This window comes from Microtus oregoni, unplaced genomic scaffold, assembly GCF_018167655.1.
Source record: "Microtus oregoni isolate MIOR12 unplaced genomic scaffold, Mior012 000061F_ref0000440, whole genome shotgun sequence".
NCBI classification, from domain to species: domain Eukaryota; kingdom Metazoa; phylum Chordata; class Mammalia; order Rodentia; family Cricetidae; genus Microtus; species Microtus oregoni.
The window spans coordinates 7,301,499-7,321,814 of NW_024543871.1; the positions used below are offsets into that span (position 1 = coordinate 7,301,499).

At 41.6% G+C, this 20,316-nt stretch overlaps 1 protein-coding gene across 1 annotated transcript in view; it reads right to left on the minus strand.

The window, feature by feature from the left end:
* Positions 1-20,316, minus strand: part of Ca5b (carbonic anhydrase 5B) — a 54,783-nt gene that overhangs the window by 22,282 nt on the left and 12,185 nt on the right. Inside the window, exons 2-3 of the mRNA XM_041639989.1 lie at positions 19,231-19,425; positions 6,168-6,365 (exon numbers count right to left, since the gene is read on the minus strand). Coding sequence (XP_041495923.1) covers positions 6,168-6,365; positions 19,231-19,372 — 340 coding nt within the window. The 5' untranslated portion in view covers positions 19,373-19,425. The remainder of the gene's footprint in view (positions 1-6,167; positions 6,366-19,230; positions 19,426-20,316) is intronic.

Genomic DNA, 20,316 nt, shown 5'->3' on the forward strand with positions numbered 1-20,316 from the left:
AATAGGGAAGGGGAGCTGAAAAGGTTTTGGAAAGCATTCTTACTAGATTCGCCACCTCCTGGTGCCCATAAAAGTATAATGTGAGACACAATTGGGTAGGCAGCACCCTTAGGAGAACAATGGGACCCTCCTCTCCTCCTCCTGAATGCCAGTAAGAATTTCAAGAAAGTTGACTAAGTTGATGACAGGGACCGTCCATGTCAGCCCAGGGATAATGTAGCATCCTCCACTGTTGTGGAACATTACCTTAGCTATGTAAAGATGTGTTACATTTATTTATATTGTGGAATATTACTTTAACTATGGAAAGATGTGTTGCATTTGTTTTTATCTTGCCTGCCTAAGGCACCTGATTGGTCTAATAAAAAGCTGAAGAGCCAATAGCTAGGCAGTAGAGGGATAGGTGGGGCTGGTGGGCAGAGAGAATAAGTAGGAGGAGGAATCTGGGACTGGAAGAAAAAAGAGAAAGAGAGGGAGACGCCCGGGGCCAGCCAGCCAGGCAGCTGCCAGTCACTCAGATATGGGAGAAGCAGAAAAAGTAGGACTGAATGAAAGAAAGGCAAAAAGCCCCAAGGCAAAACATAGATAAAGAGAAAGAGGTTAAATTAAATTATATGTGGGACAAGTATACAATAAGGCCAAGCATTCATAAATAATAATATGCCTCCAAGCTATGATTTGTGGGCTGGTGGTCTGAGAAAGACCGTTATACTCCCCGACACTTTGTCATAATTACCACACCTACTCATTAAAACCAGGGAACTGTGTATGGCCTTCTCAGGGGTTATGATTGTTGGATTTTTGCTTCTTCTTCTTCTTCTTCTTCTTCTTCTTCTTCTTCTTCTTCTTCTTCTTCTTCTTCTCCTCCTCCTCCTCCTCCTCCTCCTCCTCCTCCTCCTCCTCCTCCTCTTCCTCCTGCTCCTGCTCCTGCTCCTCCTCCTCCTCCTCCTCCTCCTCCTCCTCCTCCTCTTCTTCTTCTTCTTTTGATTTTGAGACAGGGTTTCTCTGTGTAACCCCAGCTGTCCTGGAACTCACTCTTGTAGATCAGGCTAGCATAGAACTCACAGAGATATGCTTGCCTCTGCCTGGTACTGGTACTAAAAGTGTGCATCCCTGTACCAACTTGTGAGTTTAAAAGTCAACTTGCTACAACCCAGAAACACTCGCGAATGGAGTCTGAGTTGATAAATTGGCTAGGTCAGGTTGGCCTGTGGGAATGTCTGTGGGTGATTGACTGTTAATCGAGGTGGGAAGACCCACCCTGAATACGACTGGCACCATGGCTTGGCACCACTTGGATGGTGTAAGAATAGAGAAAACTAGCCAGGGAGAACCAGCAAACAATATTCCAGGCATTTCTCTCTCTGCTCTTGACCATGGTTGTTGAAGCTTTAAATGTCTGCCTTGCTTTCCCTCCAGTGATGGACTATAAGCTGGAACCATAAGCCAAATAAGCCCTTCCTTCCCTGTGTTGCTTTTTGTTAGGATATTCTCAGAGCGACAGAAATAAAACTAGAACAGGGACCCGGATAACAAAGCCATCCTCCGAAAAGGACAGCAGTGTGGCGCTCACATGCCTTCTAGTCTAGAGCCGTGAGTTTCTGGTAGGTAGGTTGTGTTGCCTCTTTAGTCATGTCAGGTTTTAATAGCGTCTTCTTTAATGTTTTCTTGGCTCATCTAATTGAACCTTTGTCGATGCTGTTGCTCCTTCCAAAGAACCACTTTTTCATTCCATTGATTTCTGTTCAGCTCATTATCATGGCCTTCTTTTCTGCTTTGGGTTTAATTTCTTCTGGTGCAGTTTCTTAGGGTGGGAAGCTAAGTTTAGTGATGAGACAACCCTCTTCTCTGTTATGGGCCTTTTCATCTATGAATTTCCCTTTAAAACGATGCTTTAGCTGCTCTAAGACCTGGCAGGATGCTTTATGTCACATAACTTCCCTGGCTCTTTTCCTTCACTTTATTCCAGATCATACAACACACTCTGCAACAGCATTTCTTAGGGCTGTTTTCCTAAGAAATTTTCATTTCCTATTGTATTTTGAAACTCATAAATTAGATTTTTCTCCCTAGAACTGTTCCTTGCTTTTCTTCATTTCTAGCATGTTTTTACTTTCTTTTATTATTTTCTTTACTTTTGATGCATAGGTACTCTATTTTTGCCTCTTTTGGAGTACTGTGGATTTATTTTTGAGACAGGATGAAGAACCAACAATGAAGAATAAGCAGGGATTAAGAGGCAGTCAAACACTGAAAGGAAAAATGAGAGACAGAGAGAAAGTTACGGACTTAGTAGAGAGTGATGGCATTCAACAGGAGATGATAATCAAACGGTATAAAAGAGCTGTCACTTTGAGTCCATTCCGAGAAAGTGAAAAATAAGCAATTCCTCAAGAATTTGTCTTGCATGTTTATAAAAACAGTGTGACTGACTGCTAGGGATTGACTCACTCAGGGAAACAGCATCAGAGGGATGTTAGTCAGGTAGGTCTGTAGAATCGAAACATCTGTTGTGATGGAAACATGAGTTCTTTGGTTTTCCTCTGAGATTACCCATGTGAAAGAGTAGAATAGGACTTCTTAAATCTACAGTTCAAAAGTAAAAGAGAAAAAAAAAGACAGAAAAAAAAAGTAAAAGAGAGACTACAAAATTTTAAAACAGCTATGGAAGCCAGGTCGGGGCACACATGCAATAGCAGCACTTGAGAGGCAGAGGTTGGAGGATCAGGAGTTCAAGATATCCTTGGCTACACAGAGAGCTAGAGGCTAGCTTCGGCTACATGAGATCCAGTCTCAAACAAAACAAAAAAACGTAGCCATTTAACTCTGAACGCTCTTGGGCTTAACTCACTTGGCTCAGAGAAACCATCGGACAGCTTCCTGTGATTCCCCACTCAACACAGCGATGATAAATTGTCAACCTGCTAAATCCACCAAGGGCTTTCAAAGCTGACCAACACCCTAGAGTCTGCAGACAGAAAGAAAATTACCAGGAACGGTGCTGCGACTGACTCTGAAGGGACTGTGAGGTGTATCCAGAGTGAATGTGTGCAGGTAGGCACCCACAGCTAGGCAGAGTGAGTGTGTGCGGGTAGGTACCCACAGCTAGGTCTGCCTATTAGGCCAACAGGGATAGCAGCTGAGCGCCAGCACAGTAACAGGAAACACAGGAACTTAGTTTGCTGTTTTGAAATTTCCTGGAATTCTTACATATGGGGTAATACAAGCTTGCAGTGGAAATGGGGAATAAATTCTAAGTTTGAGGGAAAGTATGAGAAAAATGTTCACAAATCTGTAAGGAAAAAGAGCAAATTCCTTCTTAGTTTGAGGCATGTTAAATAACACATTAAGGATTTGGGGGAGGGGCTGTATTGCACTATAAAGCAGAGAAGAGTGGAAAGATGGCTCAGTGGGTAAAAGGATTTGCTTTGCAAGCCTTAGGACCTGGGTTTTAATCCCCAGCACCCATGCAAAACTGGGCCTGGCCACACATGCTTGAAACCCCAACACTGGAAGACAGAAAGAGAATCCTAACATTTTACTGGCAGGCCAGCCTCACTGAAATGAAAGCTCTGGGTTCAGTGCGAGACCCTGTCTGAAGGGAATAAGGTGGCTAGCAATAGAGGAAGACACCTGACAACTTTTTGTGGCTTCTGCATGCACATGTATGGCTACATAGATCTGCATGCACTACATATGCTTACATATACTACACACGCACAGGCACCCACATAGGACAAAGCAAAGAATGGGGGATGTGGAGACCTTGCAGTACAAAAGGACAGGTTTGAATACTGAATCATAGCAGAGAAGGATGCTAGAAGGAAGATAACGGGAGCCTCAAAGTTCTTGCCTTTAAGGCTTCCGTTCGGGGTTCAATTAAAGATGCCAGGATAAACTAAAGGAGGGACTAAAAATCTGGGGGTAAAGAAGTCTACCCACAACAGGTTCTGTCTACCCATGATTATTTACTCTCTTCAATCCATCATTTCTCGTTGTTCCACCCGTTCCAAACATTCCCAGTCATATATATCCTTACAACCTGCAATTGCCCAGTCCTAGTAGGTTCCAGGGCTGGAATTCTTTTGCCCCATAGAAAATCAGATAGGAGTTTTCACACGCAGACACACAGATCCGTGCATGTCTGATGACTCCTTAATGAAGAAAGTTAGTTAAGAAAGGAACTAAATCATCAGGGAATTCTAGAGGAGAAGTGCGCTACGGTACATTTTTAGGGGGTTAGAAAGAGCCAAAAAAGTTTATTTTCAGTACAATTATGAACAGGGCATGGATTGTTTAAATCAGTACACTGTTTCTTTTCTCTTAGCATGCATGGAGTCAGGGAGAAGCTCTTTATCAGAAAGTACATACACCAGATAGACACTTCAGTTTCTATGGGCCCAGGTCTGGAGTTTATACTTATTGCTCAGTGGTTTGTTTGTTTTTTTTTTTTTTCGTTTTAAATACTTATTGTTCTAGGCGGAAGAAACAAAGAGGAGACCCAGGCCTCTAAATGATCAGTTCTGGGGTATGCTGTTATCAGCAGCTCTGGTTGTGGGGTAAAACCAGAGCAGCAGCTTGAGTGAGCAGTAATTCTATGTCCTTGGATATCTGTGACTATCTTAAATGGAATGCTCTTTGTCTGGGCCCTAAACACTGACCAAACGCCTACTGATAAAGATAATTGCAGGAAGGCAGATTTCTGTGTTTACCTGGGAGAGAGGAATGAAAGGTGGCAGTGGGAAACTGTTCTGGACTAGAGAATCAATTCCCAAAACTGAAACAGAAAGGGTGTTCAGCTACAGTGAAAAATCTACCGCAAAAGACAGCCACTTTATTCACAAAGCAGTAATGCCAAAAAGCCTGCCTTTTGGTTTAGCCTTTACCAGATCCCTTGGTTCTGATAAGTTGTTTGTGAAGATGGCTGAGCAATTACTGTATAATGTTGCAGTTTGTAGCAGGAAGATAATCAGAGAGAGAGAGAGAGAGAGAGAGAGAGAGAGAGAGCGAGCACTGGAAGAGTAGTCTGTTTGCAGTCCAGGGAACCAAAGAGGCCAGAGCACCATATCTAAGCATCCAAGAGTTACAGGAAAATGCAAATAAAACAAAGGAACAGCTGAGATTCCCAGATCAGTTACATATGCCGGTGCTTTTAAAGTACATGTTTTTTACCTTACCCAGCATCACTGTTATGGACCCACCTTCTCATATTCATGAGAGAAAGCCATTTTCCTTGAGTTCAGGAACTGCCAACATCAGTTCTAAAGTGATCCAAGGCCTGCTTGGTGTTCTGTGCACCACAGGTCCTTCAGCACCATTCTGGGTCTAAAATGCTACTTGTGTTCACCTTCCCTGAGAGTTGAAATACACAAAAATGTCTACAGAGTTTCCGGAGAATCCCCTGTCCAGGGTCTATGGGAGGAAATGGAGCAATGGGAGGAAGGTGTCAAAACTGTTCCTAATTGGGAACCACTACATTATCTATACTATTTTGAATAATTTTCTCAAAGTAATAATTACTGGACATCATCAAATTCATAGTGTTTTCTTTGAGATGAGATCTCTCTGTAGGCTATCCTGGACCTTACTCTGTAGACCAGACTGGTCTTGAATTCACAGAGATCCACCTGCCTCTGCCTCCTAAAGGTGTATGCCACGACACCCTGCAAAACTAAGTAATACTGTTTAAGAAAACTAGCATGATATAAGTTTCTTATTTCTCTAATATGTGACACACCTTAGATAGTTAAGACTATAATCTAGCACACACATAAATACTATTTTTGGCCCATTTCAGATATATTGCAATCTGATAACTTAATTGTGATTAATAATATTTCTGTTTAATATGCTGATTCCTGTAAGGTCAGCAAGCAGAGGAAAAGTTGTACCAATTGAATATATATATACAAAATAAATTTCTAGCAAAGTTAAATTTCACATATTCTCTTCTATAATGGTTATAGAATTTATATGTAAGTAATAAAACATCACTTCTTTTGGATGGAAGAAATGATCATAAAAACATTTTACATATATTCAAAAAGTAAAACCAGTGAGTTTCACGTCATTGTTAATAAAGAGGTCACTAGTCTCATGGAGACTGCCTGTTTTGGTGTAACATAGTTCCTTTCACTTTACAAATGCCTACCAGATCTTGCTTTTACCTGATTTATCTGTAGAATCTTCAAATTCCACAAGGAAAGAGTACCCATTATTCCAGATGTGGAGGCAGGTGCTGGGGTCATAAGAGATAGTGAGTGGTTTTAAGCCAGGGTCATAAACACTGTCCCTCCATCGGATGTTGATGGGTGACTGTCGATCACCCGCAGGAACAAGGTCCAAGTTCTCCCAGAGTGGAGGTACTAGGAGAGAGAAAGACCAGGCAGTTAGCAAGAACAGCCACTATTCTAGCACCACACATAAGACCATCCCATTTGGGAAGAAACCAAAGAGGGCAAAGGCAGCTCCCAGTCTCAGAAACTTGGGGCCTTAATCAGCTACATAATGGAAACCAGGGCTGGCCAGAGAGCACCTTGCCAGGGAATCGTCATTCGGTCATCTCAATAAAACCAACCCATCTCAGCATGTCTGCTAAGGTGACCTGAAGCCAGTGCCATCAGTTCTGCGGGATCAGCAAAATACATGCGGATCGGAGTGTGGAAATGGTTTTCACAAATGCTGCTCTTTGTTTCACGGCAGTTTCTTGAACTCCATCCACCTAAACTGGTTTCAAATACAAAGTCAAGTGAACCTTCAGTAACACACTTTATCTCAGCAAAGGAAACAAGGTTAGAACTGTTGGGAAGCAAACTTCGATTCAGTATTGTCGATTTTCAATTGGCTGGCTGGTATAGCCTGCCTCCTAGATGACTGTACCGTATACGTGTGCATGCTAGATTAACCTCTATGAAGAGCTGTGAGGAGCAAGCAGCCACTCTGTAAGGCCTGGATAGACACCAGCATTGCTGAGGTCCCTCATGCCCACAGTTTGTCACAAGACCGTGGACACAGTCTTTTAAGGTATACTATATAGTTTGTCCAAAACTGGCACTGGCTATATAACTTGTGCTGCGCCTTCCTCCATCGAGCCAAGCCCAGGTCTTTGTAGCAATACAAACCAGCAGACTTCTTGATGCTAACACAAATCGACCTGTTAAGCCACCCAGAAATAATGAGTAGAACTCACACCTATTAATTTGGGGGTGGTCTGCCTGGTCAAACTGGTTGATTGCATGTAAAACAATACAAATAGATTTATCACCCTGAACAAAACTCAACTCCAAATAAAGCAAAGATCTCAGCATAAAACCAGATACAGTGAACTGGGTAGAAGAGAAAGTGAGAAATGGCCTTGAATGAATTGGCGCAGGAAAAGACTTCTGAACAAAACACCATTCATTAACACGGGCACTAAGATCAACAATTAATGACTAAATACCACTGTTCTACTGAAAGAACATAGCAATAAAATGGCTCCTAATGACATTCTGCTCTACTCACAGATTAGTGCCTTGCTCAGTCATTATCAGAGATGCTTCCTCCTGCAGCAGAAAACAAATACAGAGACCTACAGGCAGACAACATGCAGAGAGTAAGAGACCATGGAACATTAATCCCTAAATGAAATGTGTTCATCAAATCCCTCCCCTTGGGACTCAAGGAACCCTGTGGAAAAGGAGGTGGAAAGAACTAGAGAGGATAGAGGACACCAAGGAAACAGGATCTAATGAATCAACATGACTGAAGCTCATATGAACTCAGGGACTGAGGCAGCATGCACAGGGCCTGCTCACGTCGGCACCAGATGGGGTCCTAGAGCTAAAAAGTGGGCACCTGTCCCCATTCCTAACCCAGCATTATCTCCAATTGATAACCACTTGCAAATGAAAATTTTGTTATCTCAAAGTAAGTTTCACTGGGAAACAAATTACTCTTAAGGGTAGGCTGCCTGCCCAGCAGCAGTACATGGCCAGTAGAAAGCCAACAGCATTTTTGGTGGTACCTTGTCTCATAATGCTGTGACAGGGATTTTTTTTTTTAGCCTTTTCTTTTGTTTTTTTGAGAGAGGGTTTCTCTGTGTAGCCCAAGCTGTCCTGGAACTCTCTCTGTAGGCCAGTCTGGCCTTGACTACCTGCCTCTGCCTCCCCGGTGGTAAGATTAAAGGTGTGTACCACTACTACTTGCCTTATTTTTTATTTTTGTATTTTAATTTTTTTCTCCCCATTAACGCTACAGATCCTTTGTGTATATATTATGGCTTACAGTTTAGTGTTTTTATGGGATTCCTGAGTGTGTGGACAAGTGGATCTCTTCCTCTGCATCTGTGTCTTGTGTCTTTTCTTGGGCTCTTTTCCTTCTTTTTTTGTCCTATCCCAACATGTCAGTTTTTTATCTATATATTATGTTATATTTATTATACGTTATTCCTTAGAAATCTGTCTCTTTTCTTAGCCTACATAGGTTTGCATAGTGAGATCTAGGACAGCCAGGGCTATATAGAGAACCTGACTAAAACATACAAAGAAAAACTAATAAAATAATAATAGAAATTTGTTTATTTTCTAATGAGAGACAGAAAGGGGGTGGATCTGGATCGGGGGAAGGCAGAGAGGTACTGGGAGGAGTAGAGGGAGGGGAAACAGTAATCAGGATATGGATTATATTTTAAAAAACTATTTTTTGTGTTTGATTTTCGTTTTTTGTTTGAGAACAGGATTCTCTGTGCAATCCTGGCTGTCCTGGAGCTCACTCTGTAGAACTCACAGAGATCTGCCTGTCTCTGCTTCCCAAGTCCTGGCATTAAAAGCATGAGCCACTACCACCTGACAAAAAAACAATCTTTTTTTTTTTATCTTTGCTGCAAACTGCATTGAGTGAGCTAGCCTGGGCAGTGCTGGAGAACTCATCTGGGTAGTGATGATAAGGGACAGCTGGTGATCTGACCAATCCAGCTACCAGCAGGGCCCAGAACCAGGGCTATGTGTTGCCCCCCCCCCCAACATCTGCCTCATCTATGAATTGTTAGGGCATGTAATGGAGATGAACCCACAGATCTAAAACAGCAGGATCTCTATGACATAGGACAACAACAGGCTATCCTAGAGGAGCCCCATTGGGAGCCCATCAACAGTGGCATAGCAGAAGCCAGAATCCTCAAGACAGACTAATGACCTGTGTCAATGAACACATGCAAGTAAAGATGAATGAACTAGGGGCTGGAGAGGTGGCCTCTGGTTAAGAGCATTGGCTGCTCTTCCAGCGGTTCTGAGTTCAATTCCCACACTCACATGGTGGCTCACAACCATTCATAATGAAATCTGGTGCCCTCTTCTGGCCTGCAAGCATACATGCAGACAGAACAAATAAATTTTTAAGAAAGAGAGGAATAAACTAAAGGAAAAACTGTGGGACTCAATGGGCCACACTATAGCTTCCATGACAAGATTCTTCTCTCTCTTTTTTTCCTTTTGTTTGCTTTTTTTTTGTTGTTGTTTTTTAATTTTGTTTGGGTTTTGGTTTTTCTTTTAAATTTGGGTTTGTTTGGTGGGGAAGGGGGTTGCAAGGGCAGAGGGTAGATGCAAGGGGACAGAGATAACTGGGATTGGAATGTATGACATGAAATCTGCAAAGAATCAATAAAAGTTAAAAAGTAAAGTTTCAATAAAAAGGAAAAAAAAGTGAAGCACCAAGAATGGACAGGATCAAGGCCAACAAGAAAAAGAGGAGAAACACGGGGCAGCAGAGATGGCTCACTGGTTAAGAGCGCTTGCTACTCTTGCGGAGGATCTGAATTTGGTTCCTAGTACCCATATGGGGGGGGGGCACAAGCACATAAACCCCCAGCTCCAGGGAATCTGACTCCTCCTTCTGGCCTCCCCTTTCTGGCCTCTGCCATATAAATAAAAAATAAAGCCATAAAAAAGCAGGACTAACACAGATGGACAGAAGTTAGCAGCAATGCCCTGCACTTCTTGTCCCTTCGCCGACCCTATGTGCTTGTTTAAGACAGCTGTGTTGTGAGCCAGGAAAATCTCCCCATGTATGTTGGTGTCATCTCATCCTCCTATTGACACAAAACCAGAATCTTGTCTAGGGTTCACTATCGTAGAGAAGATATTTCACCAAGTCTTATCTTTTGTTTCCTTGATTTTCTTTTATCAAAAGTGTCCTGGCAGATATGGAGTCCTCCTGAGGGTGTTGACCAGTTCTCAACAGGAGGAAGAATTCAGTCCCCTAAGAGACATTTGAGTTTCCAGAAGATGCAAGACAAAATTGGCATAGGGTTCTACTGCCCTCTACTGGATAAGGACCAGAGATGCTGCTAAACACCCTTCCCTGCACAGGACGGACAGGCTCTGCAAAGCAAGAATTATCCTACAGGAAATGTCCCTAGTGCCAAAATTGAGAAACCTTCACCTAGAACCAAAAAAGCCACATATAAATTCAAAGTTTGGTTCACAGCCCAATTAGTTTCAGAAATTCCTGGCCCAAGGAAACCTATCTTGCACCTCTGACACCCTCAGATGTCCATAACCTGAGAAGTCATAAAGTTAAAAAGCCAACAAGTCCAGCCTGATCTGCAGAGCAAGTTCCAGGATAGCTGAGGCTTGAAACCAGAATTTCAGAGAAACCGTGTCTCAAAAAACAAAAACAAAACAAAAGCCAAAGCCAAAACCAAATCAAACCAAACTAAAACCAAACCAAAACCATCAAACAAAGGCTAACAGGTGAGGGTCCTGTGAAGATCATGGAAGAACTAGAATGCCAGTTATCAGGTCCCTAAGATAACGTCCTCAGTCACCTTTAATTGTTCAACATTTCATTCAGAAAATGGGAACTATAAATTCTCACATCCATGCAAGCAATCAGTAGCTCAGGAAAACCAGGCTGGGCCTGCTCCTTCAACTGCCCTCTTGTGATTATAATGCTAGACTCAGTTGGTAACTTTTGCTTTGCAAGTTCAGCTTCCATCAGACTTCTTCATCTGACCCCATTCCCCTCCCCTTTTACTGCTCTAGACCACTGAGAGTGGGAAGTCCTGCTCATTGTCCTCTTAGACAGCTTTTGGTCAAGCGCTTCTTTCAAAAGATACACTCAGAGTTTTCATCCTCCTCTCTCCCTTTCTTTCGCCTTTGAAACTAAAAGCAGATGGGGATAATTTACTGGTACTTGCTGATTTCCCTTGAAATACGAAGATTATGTTGCATGCTAAGAGGTTTTTTATCTTCACATATTTCTTATAGAAAATAAAACAGCAATGATTGTGTCAAATGCAGTTCAACTTAGTAGAGTCAGATTGTTCATAGGATTTGTAATCACTACGGTGTTAGCTCAGTGGTAGAATGTTCATCTCCCAGGCATGATACCATGATACTGTAGGTTCAAAGCCCAGAACTGTGTGTGTGTGTGTGTGTGTGTGTGTGTGTGTGTGTGTGTATTCTGCAGCCAATAAACATCAACACTTATGTTTGTCTTGTTTTAGTTAGGGTTTCTATTGCTGGGTCAGAGGTTTAGTCCATTATCATCATGGCAGGAAACCTGGCAGTGTGCAGGCAGATTTGGTGCTGGAGGAGCCGAGAGTTCTACATTTTGATCTGCAGGCAGCAGAAGGAGAAACTACCACACCAGGCATAGCTTGAGCATATGAGTCCTAAAAGCCCACCTCCACACTGACACACTTCTTCCAACAAGGCCACACCTCCTAACAGTGCCACTCCCTAAGGGCCAAGCACTCAAACACAAAAGTCTATGGGGACCATTCCTATTCAAGTCACCACAGATTTATTTTTTTTAATTTTTATGCATATGGTTGTTTTGCCTTCATGGCTGTGTACTACATGCATCTCTTCAGACCCTCAAACTTTTAGATTCCATGTGGACCATACATTTGACCTCAATTCTTATTCCTGTAGCTTTGGTGTAGTGTGGGCTCTGGCACTGTTTTAGTCTCTGTGGGCTCCTACAACAGAATATCATAGAATGGGTGGGCTTATAAACACAGCAAATAAATGTTTCCTCGGAGTTTGAGAGTTTGGAAAGCCCAACAGAAAGCACCCGCAGATGTGGTGTCTGTTGAAGGCTACTTTCTCTCTTCCTGGTGTCATCTCTCTCTCTGGTCTTCATAAAAGGGCACTCATCCCATTCATAAGGGCAGAGTCCTCTTCATCTCATTGAGGCCACATCACCTACATTATCATCACTGGGATGTCAAGAATTCGACATACAAGTTTAAGGGAGATGCACTCAGTTCGCGGCAATCAGCTATTTCTCCAGCCTTAAGAGTATTATTGCTAGTTCAGCCTTTGAAACATGAGAAGCACACTCATGCCTTAGCCCCTTTTTTCCTTCTACAAAAACTAATCCTCCCATTCAGTTCAAGGAATGACTCCCATTATCTGTAGGCCTTGGGCTTAATTGTTCCCTCCTTAGCAAAGTTTCCTCTAGTTCTCATCCCATATCTTTTTATAAAAACAAGGTTTCACTATGTATCTCTGGCTATCATGGAACTCACTCTGTATCACAGACCAGGCTGGCCTCACACTCACAGCGACCCACTGGCCTCTGCCTCCCCAGTGCGGGGATTAAAGCTGTGTGCCACAATACCCAGGCATGTTTTAATCACAACATTGACTTACCCTTCCAATCTTTATTCACAGATATAGTTAGCATTGTTTGCTTAACTGTCTGCCTCTTCCACTATTCTGCAAGCCAACCTGGCTTTCAATCAGTAGTTGTGGCTCAAATTAAGAAGAGAAAGAGCAGAATGAAGATCATGAAGGTGGCACTCTTATGGATGGAATTAATTATTCATAGCCTAAATAAAAATGACAACAACAGACGTGCTATGGTGGACACAGGAAAGCTCACAAGGTCTCAACCCTAGATAAAGACACAGGCAACTAAGAAACCCTAAGAGTGGGAGAAATTGTTTTCCTCAGGAAAGAGCATACCAAGTGATTATCCAATACCAGATGGTCATCCTGAAAACATACACACAAGTAACATAATACAGACTGAGTTGATTGTACTTACATATTTAGGAATATACATATGACCATGAATTTGAAAAATAGCGAGGAATATATGGGAGAATTTGGAGGGATGAGGCAAGGAGGAAATGATGTAATTATAATCTCAAATCCAAACATGAGTTTTTAGGAATTTTTATAGTTTCCTAAAGAACACCGTTAGTACCTTGATGGACAGTCATTACTTTGCTTTGGATAATATGGATGTTTTTGCAATAATAATTCTCCCAATCCATGAAATTAAAAGGAATTTTCATTTAAAAAAAATTAAAGGTGGTGGTGGTGGGAGGGGGGGTGTTACAGCTGTTGCCCAGAAAGAAAGCAGTCCTGGCACAAGTTGCTGAAACCTTCTGAAGCAAGGCTTGATAGCAGTTGGGAAACTGTCTGAAGGAAACCCAGAGTATTTAAAAAAAAAACCGAAAACATGAGGAAGGAGATTATAAATTATTGACATCAAATCTACATGGAATTTAGATTAAAAGGACAGGGCTACTGGAAGCACAGAAAACTTTGGGACAGGAAGACAGCCTGTAAAGAGATCCAAATCTCTTCCCTTCGCCCAACTCTCCTACCCTCTATCCTTAGGCTCTTTATGCTTAAATTTAGAATAGCTCCAGTTATTGTCCTGGTCCCTCTTTGTAACTGAGTTTTTGGTATGATACCCACTTAGCTCATGCAGCTAGTGTACACTGAGATGTGCTATAAATCAATGACCGTAGGGTCTTTGAAAGCTAAGCACAAAAATCATGCAAAAATTCATTTATAGTTCTAATAGTGATTTCATGTTAGAAATACAATATTTTTGATATATTAGGTTAACTAAAAACAGTAAAAGAATTAACTTATCTATTTATTTGTACTTTTAAATTATTTCTTATTTATTGAATGTATATGGATGCTTTCACTGCATATGTGTCTGTTTTGCCTACACATATGTCTGTGTACCATGTGCATGCCTGGTACCTGCATATACCTGAAGAAAATGTTAGACTACAGTTATAGATGGTTGTGTGCCACCATGGTGGTGTTGAGAATCGAACCTAGACCCTCTAGAAGAGCAAACAGTCAACAGTCTTAACCACTGAACCATCCTTCTAGCTTTTATTTGAAAACACAGAATTAACCTATATGACACATATTTGTGGCTCACATTGCACATCTATTGGATAGCACTATTTATGAATAATCCTTAGAGTAATTACATGTTAAAGACATTAACATCCAGAATATACTGGATTAAATAAAACATATCACAAAAATTAATCAGATTCTTTTCCCTTTCCTAACCCATTAGAAAACGGAGAATGATCCTTGTGGCTTCTCCCCGACCTGCCGGGCAGCACTGTTCTCCATCCTCACTGGCTTTCTAGCCTGTCTTTGTCATGGGGGCTGTGCTTTTCCTACAGAACCAAAGACCATCTTCTAAGGCTTTGGCCTTATGCAGGGATACAAGGCTCTCTTTAAGGCGCTACTGCAGGGGTACATAGGCTCTCCTTAAGGCACTACTAACAGTCATAGAAGCACAGGTTGACTTGCTGAACTACCAGGGCTGTGAAGAAAACTGATACTGAACTGACTAACTAATCACAGGGAAGAAAGTACAGGGAACTAATTACAGGGAAGAAAGCCCCCATTTCCTATGCTTAGCTCCAGGGCCTCTTGTTAGTCCTGGGGAGCTGAAAATACGCCCAAGATCACCAAGAGATTCCAAGAAGCTCTCAATCTCAAATCCAGTTTGAAGTATCCGGGCCTATATCACCCAGGAGTTATCAGTGAATTTTTGTTTGGTTTGTTGTTGAGCCAGGGTCTCACTATGTAACTCAGGCTGGCCAAGATTCATAATCCTTTAGATTTCTGAATGCTTGTGTTAAAATTACAAGTGTGAGCCATTATGTCAAACTTTAAATGGACTAAAGAGAAGGCTCCATGCTATTTTTTTACTTAAACTAATTTTAATTACTTCTTTTTAATATACTAAAATATTTAATGACTTTAACACAGAATTGATGTGTATATTGAAATATAGACATTTCCCTCAACAACTCAAGGCAAGTAGTTTATTTAAACTATTTTAATTTTAATGACTTATTTTTTTTTACTTCATTATTTATCCAGTTACAAGATATAGTCAGGAATATGTATCATCCCACATACATAACACACATTTGATCCCATACAGGTCTGCCAGGTCCTCTAGCACAAGGTAATGTAGAAATTAATCAATTATTGATTGGAAATGTGCTGAAGGCCTCAGAATTTCATCTAAAAAAATCATGTCAATATGATAATCTTGCAGAGGACTCAAACTTGGTTCTAAGCACCAACATTTGGCAACTCACAATCACCTGTAACTCCAGCTTCAGCAGATCTGATTCCATCCTTTGGCCTCAGAGGGCAGCCACACATGTGGCACGAATACACATGTACACATAAGCAAAAATAAAATAAAGGTAAAAAGCAAACCCTTAAATGTGTTTATTAATTTATTTTTGTCTATTCAATGTGTTTGTTTGTTGATTCTGGGGTTACTAGAACCAGCTTTGGCCATCATCTACACTGCCCAGCAAAACAAAAATTTTTAACAGAACTGAATTTTATCAAAAGACATTTTTAACATAGATGATTATATTTTTTTGGGGGGGGGTCAGGGTCTTGCTATGTAGCCCTGGCTGTCCTGGAATTTTCACTACGTACACAAGGCTGGCTTTGAACTCCTACAGATTCAATGCCTCTGCCTCCTGAGTGCTGGAATTAAAGGCATGTACCACTACTCCTGGTTCAACATATATTTTTAAGTACAGAAAAAACAAGAAAATAATAAGACATACTCAAGTGTAAGTATGAATTTCTTACAGGAGAGTCACCTAAATAACTCCCTCAGATTAATTTACTTATTTAATTATTTTTACTTATGTATCTGTGTCTATGTCTGACAAGTGCTGTATGTGTGGGCCTTAGGAGGCCAGAAGAGGGTGTCAGGTCCTCTGAAGATGTAGTTATAGGTAGATGTGAGCCCCTCAATGTAGGTGCTAGTCCTCTGCAAGAGCCCTTAAGTGTTGAGCAATCTCTCCAGCCCCCCTAAGCAAGCTTCATAAATGTTGTGGTCCAGGCTTTGTGTTCTTCAAAACTAAATAGAGAAGTAATAGAACAATGTAAAAACCCCATACAGGAATGCTCAGCAGAATTTCTTCTGAAGATGGAAACGTCCAGCATGGTAATTATTAGGCACACATGGTTATAAAATCTTAAGGAATTTAAATTGACTTGTAAATACATAAGACTAGTGACTACATATTTTCCTTTCCCTGTTTGTCTTTTATTTCCTTTCTTTTGTTTTTATCTTTGTAGTAGCATATTTTTAGTGGCTATATTTCATACAATGCAGTTCAATAATTCCAATGTTTCTCTTCCTTATATAAAAAAAGAAGCCAAGTATGTTGATGAAAAGATATAATCCCAGCACTCAAGAAATGAAGACCAAAGTAAGGTTTAAAGGCAGCCTCAGCTACAAAGGAATTTTGAGGCCAGCCTGTGCTGCATAAAACCCTGTCTCAAAAAAAAACAGCAAACAAATAAATGTAGGAAAATCAAGGGCATTAAAAATGGTACAAATTTGTTATTACATACAATGCATCCTTGATGTAATTACAAATTTGTACCATTTTTATTCTCCATCATCTTCTTTATAACTTTCATTAAATTAAAAATTACTAAATCATCAAATTCATTTTCCTATGTTTTAAGATATTATGCCTAAATTTTAATGAAACAATTAGGCTAAATGGTACTCTGAGTGAAAGTGATTTTGTTTTCATCTTGGGTAATGGGCATATAGCTTATTAAGTCCTCAAGAGTTACTGACTGCATCTGGGGAAAACAGCAAACAGTAATTTGAATAGACAGCCCATGATTACTGAACAGAGAAAAAAGGTGGAAGGCAATTAGCACAATGCTTCTGAAGTTGCCACAATCTCCCACTTCCCTTTTATTCCGTGTTCTGCTTTACATTACCTTAAAATGGCCAGATTTGAAAGCTGGGTGTAGCGGTACGTGACTGAATATTGGCACTCCCGGTGACTAAGACAGGAAGAAGATCAAGATTTCAAGGCCATACTGGGCTACTTAGTGAGCTGAAAGTCAGTCTGTGTTACACTAGACCAGACAAACAACACATAAAATGGTCATATTTGAAGATTTGAGATAGCACCGAACCTATGACGATGACAAAGACGACGAAGATAAGAATGGTCACTATGGGGTCTAGAGAAGTGGCTCCGGGGATCAAACAGCATACGTTGCTCTTGCACAGGAACTGGGTTTGCTTCCCAGCACCCACATGGTGGTTCACGACCATCTGTAACTCTGGTTCCTTTTTCTAACCTCCAAAGACATTCCCCTATGCATGCGCTGCGCAGACACACATGCAGGCAAGACACACCCAAATAAAATGAACAAACTTTTAAAAAGGAACACGCATGATCCTAAAAGGAGCTGCCAAAACTAAATGGCTAGGCATTGCCAACCTCTTGTGTCGGTCTAGGCGGCCTTCCATGGGGCTCCAAGCTGTCAGAAATAATGAGTGTGGTCTTTACAATTCACAGCTAAGCAGGGGAAGGATGGCTGGCAGAGGAGGAAATTTGCTCACTGGGGCAACAAAGGCCATAACATTCTCCTGCCTGAAAACAGTCTGGGGCAGTGTTACATGCCAAGAGCCAAACAAACGGAAAATGTGCCCCATTTCCCCCCCACCAACTTAGAAAGAAGAACATTAACTTCTCATTTATTAAGATACATGAGAGATTATTCAAGGTAAATCGACCTTCTCTGCCACTTCTGCCTGACGAACGCTGGCCTAATAACACGCAGACAGGATAGTAGATGGTTAACTTTCAACCTTCGGCTACAACAAAAAAGAGGAAAACTTTAGTAGCCAGATCAATATGACTAATTGTTTCCATCTTAGGCCTTCGACCACAAAGTACCAGAATTCATAGTAAGCCAGTCTGGATAGGATGTGGGCATGCTTGTAGGAAGCCACACCCAGCAACCAGAAATTTCTTATGACTCAGGCCAATTTCTTTTATTAAAAGACACCCAGTGCTGAAGGCAAGTAAGGGAATTTACAGTTAAAACAGATTTGTGGAGCAGTTTCAGAATCCTGGGCTTAAGCTAGATTAACACCATTTTGGCAAGCATTATCTTCTTTGCCCATCTTTTAATTTTATATATATGGGTTCAGGGAGAAACCTAGATCTCAGTGCAGGCCAACATTCAAAAAGTCTGTGAAAAGCTTTTTTTTTTTTTGATAGTGGAAATTTTCTCTTTAGTGCTATACTTAGCTACTTCATCTGTCCATAACCACAAATGCACACACCATCTTTCCTCATTATCTCAGTGGTTCTTATCCAGGGGGGCAGTTTTGTTCCCTAGAACTCACTGGGAAATGTCTACAGACACTTTTGGTTCTTCTAACTGGGGTGAGGGTAGGTTGCGACTAGGATCAAGGGAGTAAACACACTCCCCCACAGCCCTGCACCCATGCCAGGGGGGAAGAACCCCTGCAACACCATAGCATGGGCAATAGCTTGTGCCTCCAAGGGAGCCACAGGGCATTGAAAGACCATCTGCTACCTCATTTGAGCTCACGTGTTTACAGCAGAGCACACGCTGGCAAGCTGGTCCGCTAGAATTAACTCTGGGATTTCTAACTCCAGACAGAATATTTCGTTCAGAGCACGAAGACAATGACCCACTTGCAAAACTTAATATGCAAATTCTATAAATGTAAGACCCATTGCAACAGTTTGCAGTCTGTATGTCAACCTTAGTTGTTTTTCTTTAAAAAAAATAGTAAGAGATAAGCCTTCAAGACATCTCAAATTTTCATAGCCCTGTCTACTTTCAGCGTGACATCATTTAGCATAAAGATCTAAAAGAACTTTCCATGTCTGCTGTCATTACAGTCATGTTCACAGGTTTGGTTTGGTTTTTTGAGACAGGGTTTCTCTGTGTAGCCTTGGCTATCCTGGAACTCACTCTGTACACCAGGCTGGCCTCGAACTCACAGAGATCTGCCTACCGAGTGTTGGGATTAAAGGTGTGCGCCAACATCGCCGGGCATGTTCATAGTTCTTAAAGTGTGTAAGTTTCATTTTTTTTTCTGCCGACCTTTTTACTCTTAAAGGACTGGAGTACTCACAGGCTCGGTTCCGGGTTCTGTAAGTGCAGGTATAGAGACTGCAGGACCTCCGTGGCGTTGACCTCGGAACCTGGAACCTTCTCCACAGCAATGTACATGGAGATGCGTGCAGAATCACCCTCAGGTGATTCATCAGCGGCATCGTCAGCTTGGAATCTCCAGCAGTGGCTACACGCCTCAAGAGAGTCTAGAAACCTACAGGACGGAGGAAGGAAAGGTATACACCACAGGGAGTGGAAAGCCCGAGGACAGCTCCGAGAGGACCGCTGGAAAGCTCGTTCCCACCCCGATGTGGGGGTGGGGCGAATGGGAGGCAAGAGTTGATTCACTCCTGTTTTTCAAACTGAGTGCCTTGGTGGTATGCAGGGTTCAGAGGACTGACTCAGAGTTTGGCCATTCCCTCCGAGTTGGCAGACATTAGAGGCCAAGAGGAAAGATTCTCCTTCGCACACATAAATAAAGACTGTGGTACCTACCGTTTCTCAAAATTAAAAGGAAGTTTATTCCCTCAAATCCTAATTACTTACCCAGTATGGTATTTATATGCAGGAAGAAGTCAACGATTAATACTCCTTTCAGGCAGTCTGAATTTTTTTTTTTAAATTGTTTCTGGCTTGCTTAAAAAAAAAAACCAAATAACAAAAAAAACAGCACATACATCCTGCCAAAACAGCTCTGGCTGTTTTGAAATCTAAGTTTAAGTATATCTGTGGCTCTTGCCAGTTTTTAGTGTAACACTGGCTCGGGAACACAGACAAAACGAACAACGGTAAGTCTTCAACCTTGTCTCTACCACACACAGTCACAGTGACAGGCTCCGAAGCAAAGCTGTCCGAGGTATTCACCAGAGTCCTCAGTTTATGGCACCTGAACTCTGAACATTTCCCTTCCAGTGGTCCCTCACCCCTGCTCCTCTATGCTTCACCAACTGCTCCTGAAGACCCCTTCTTATCCCTGTAGCAGACAAGTTCTGAAAATAAAACAAGCAAACAAGTTGCTTAAAGTCCAAACATATTCCTAAAACTATTCTCTTGCCTTCTGCACCTGCTTAATCGCTGCTTATCACTTATGTGACTGACCACAGAG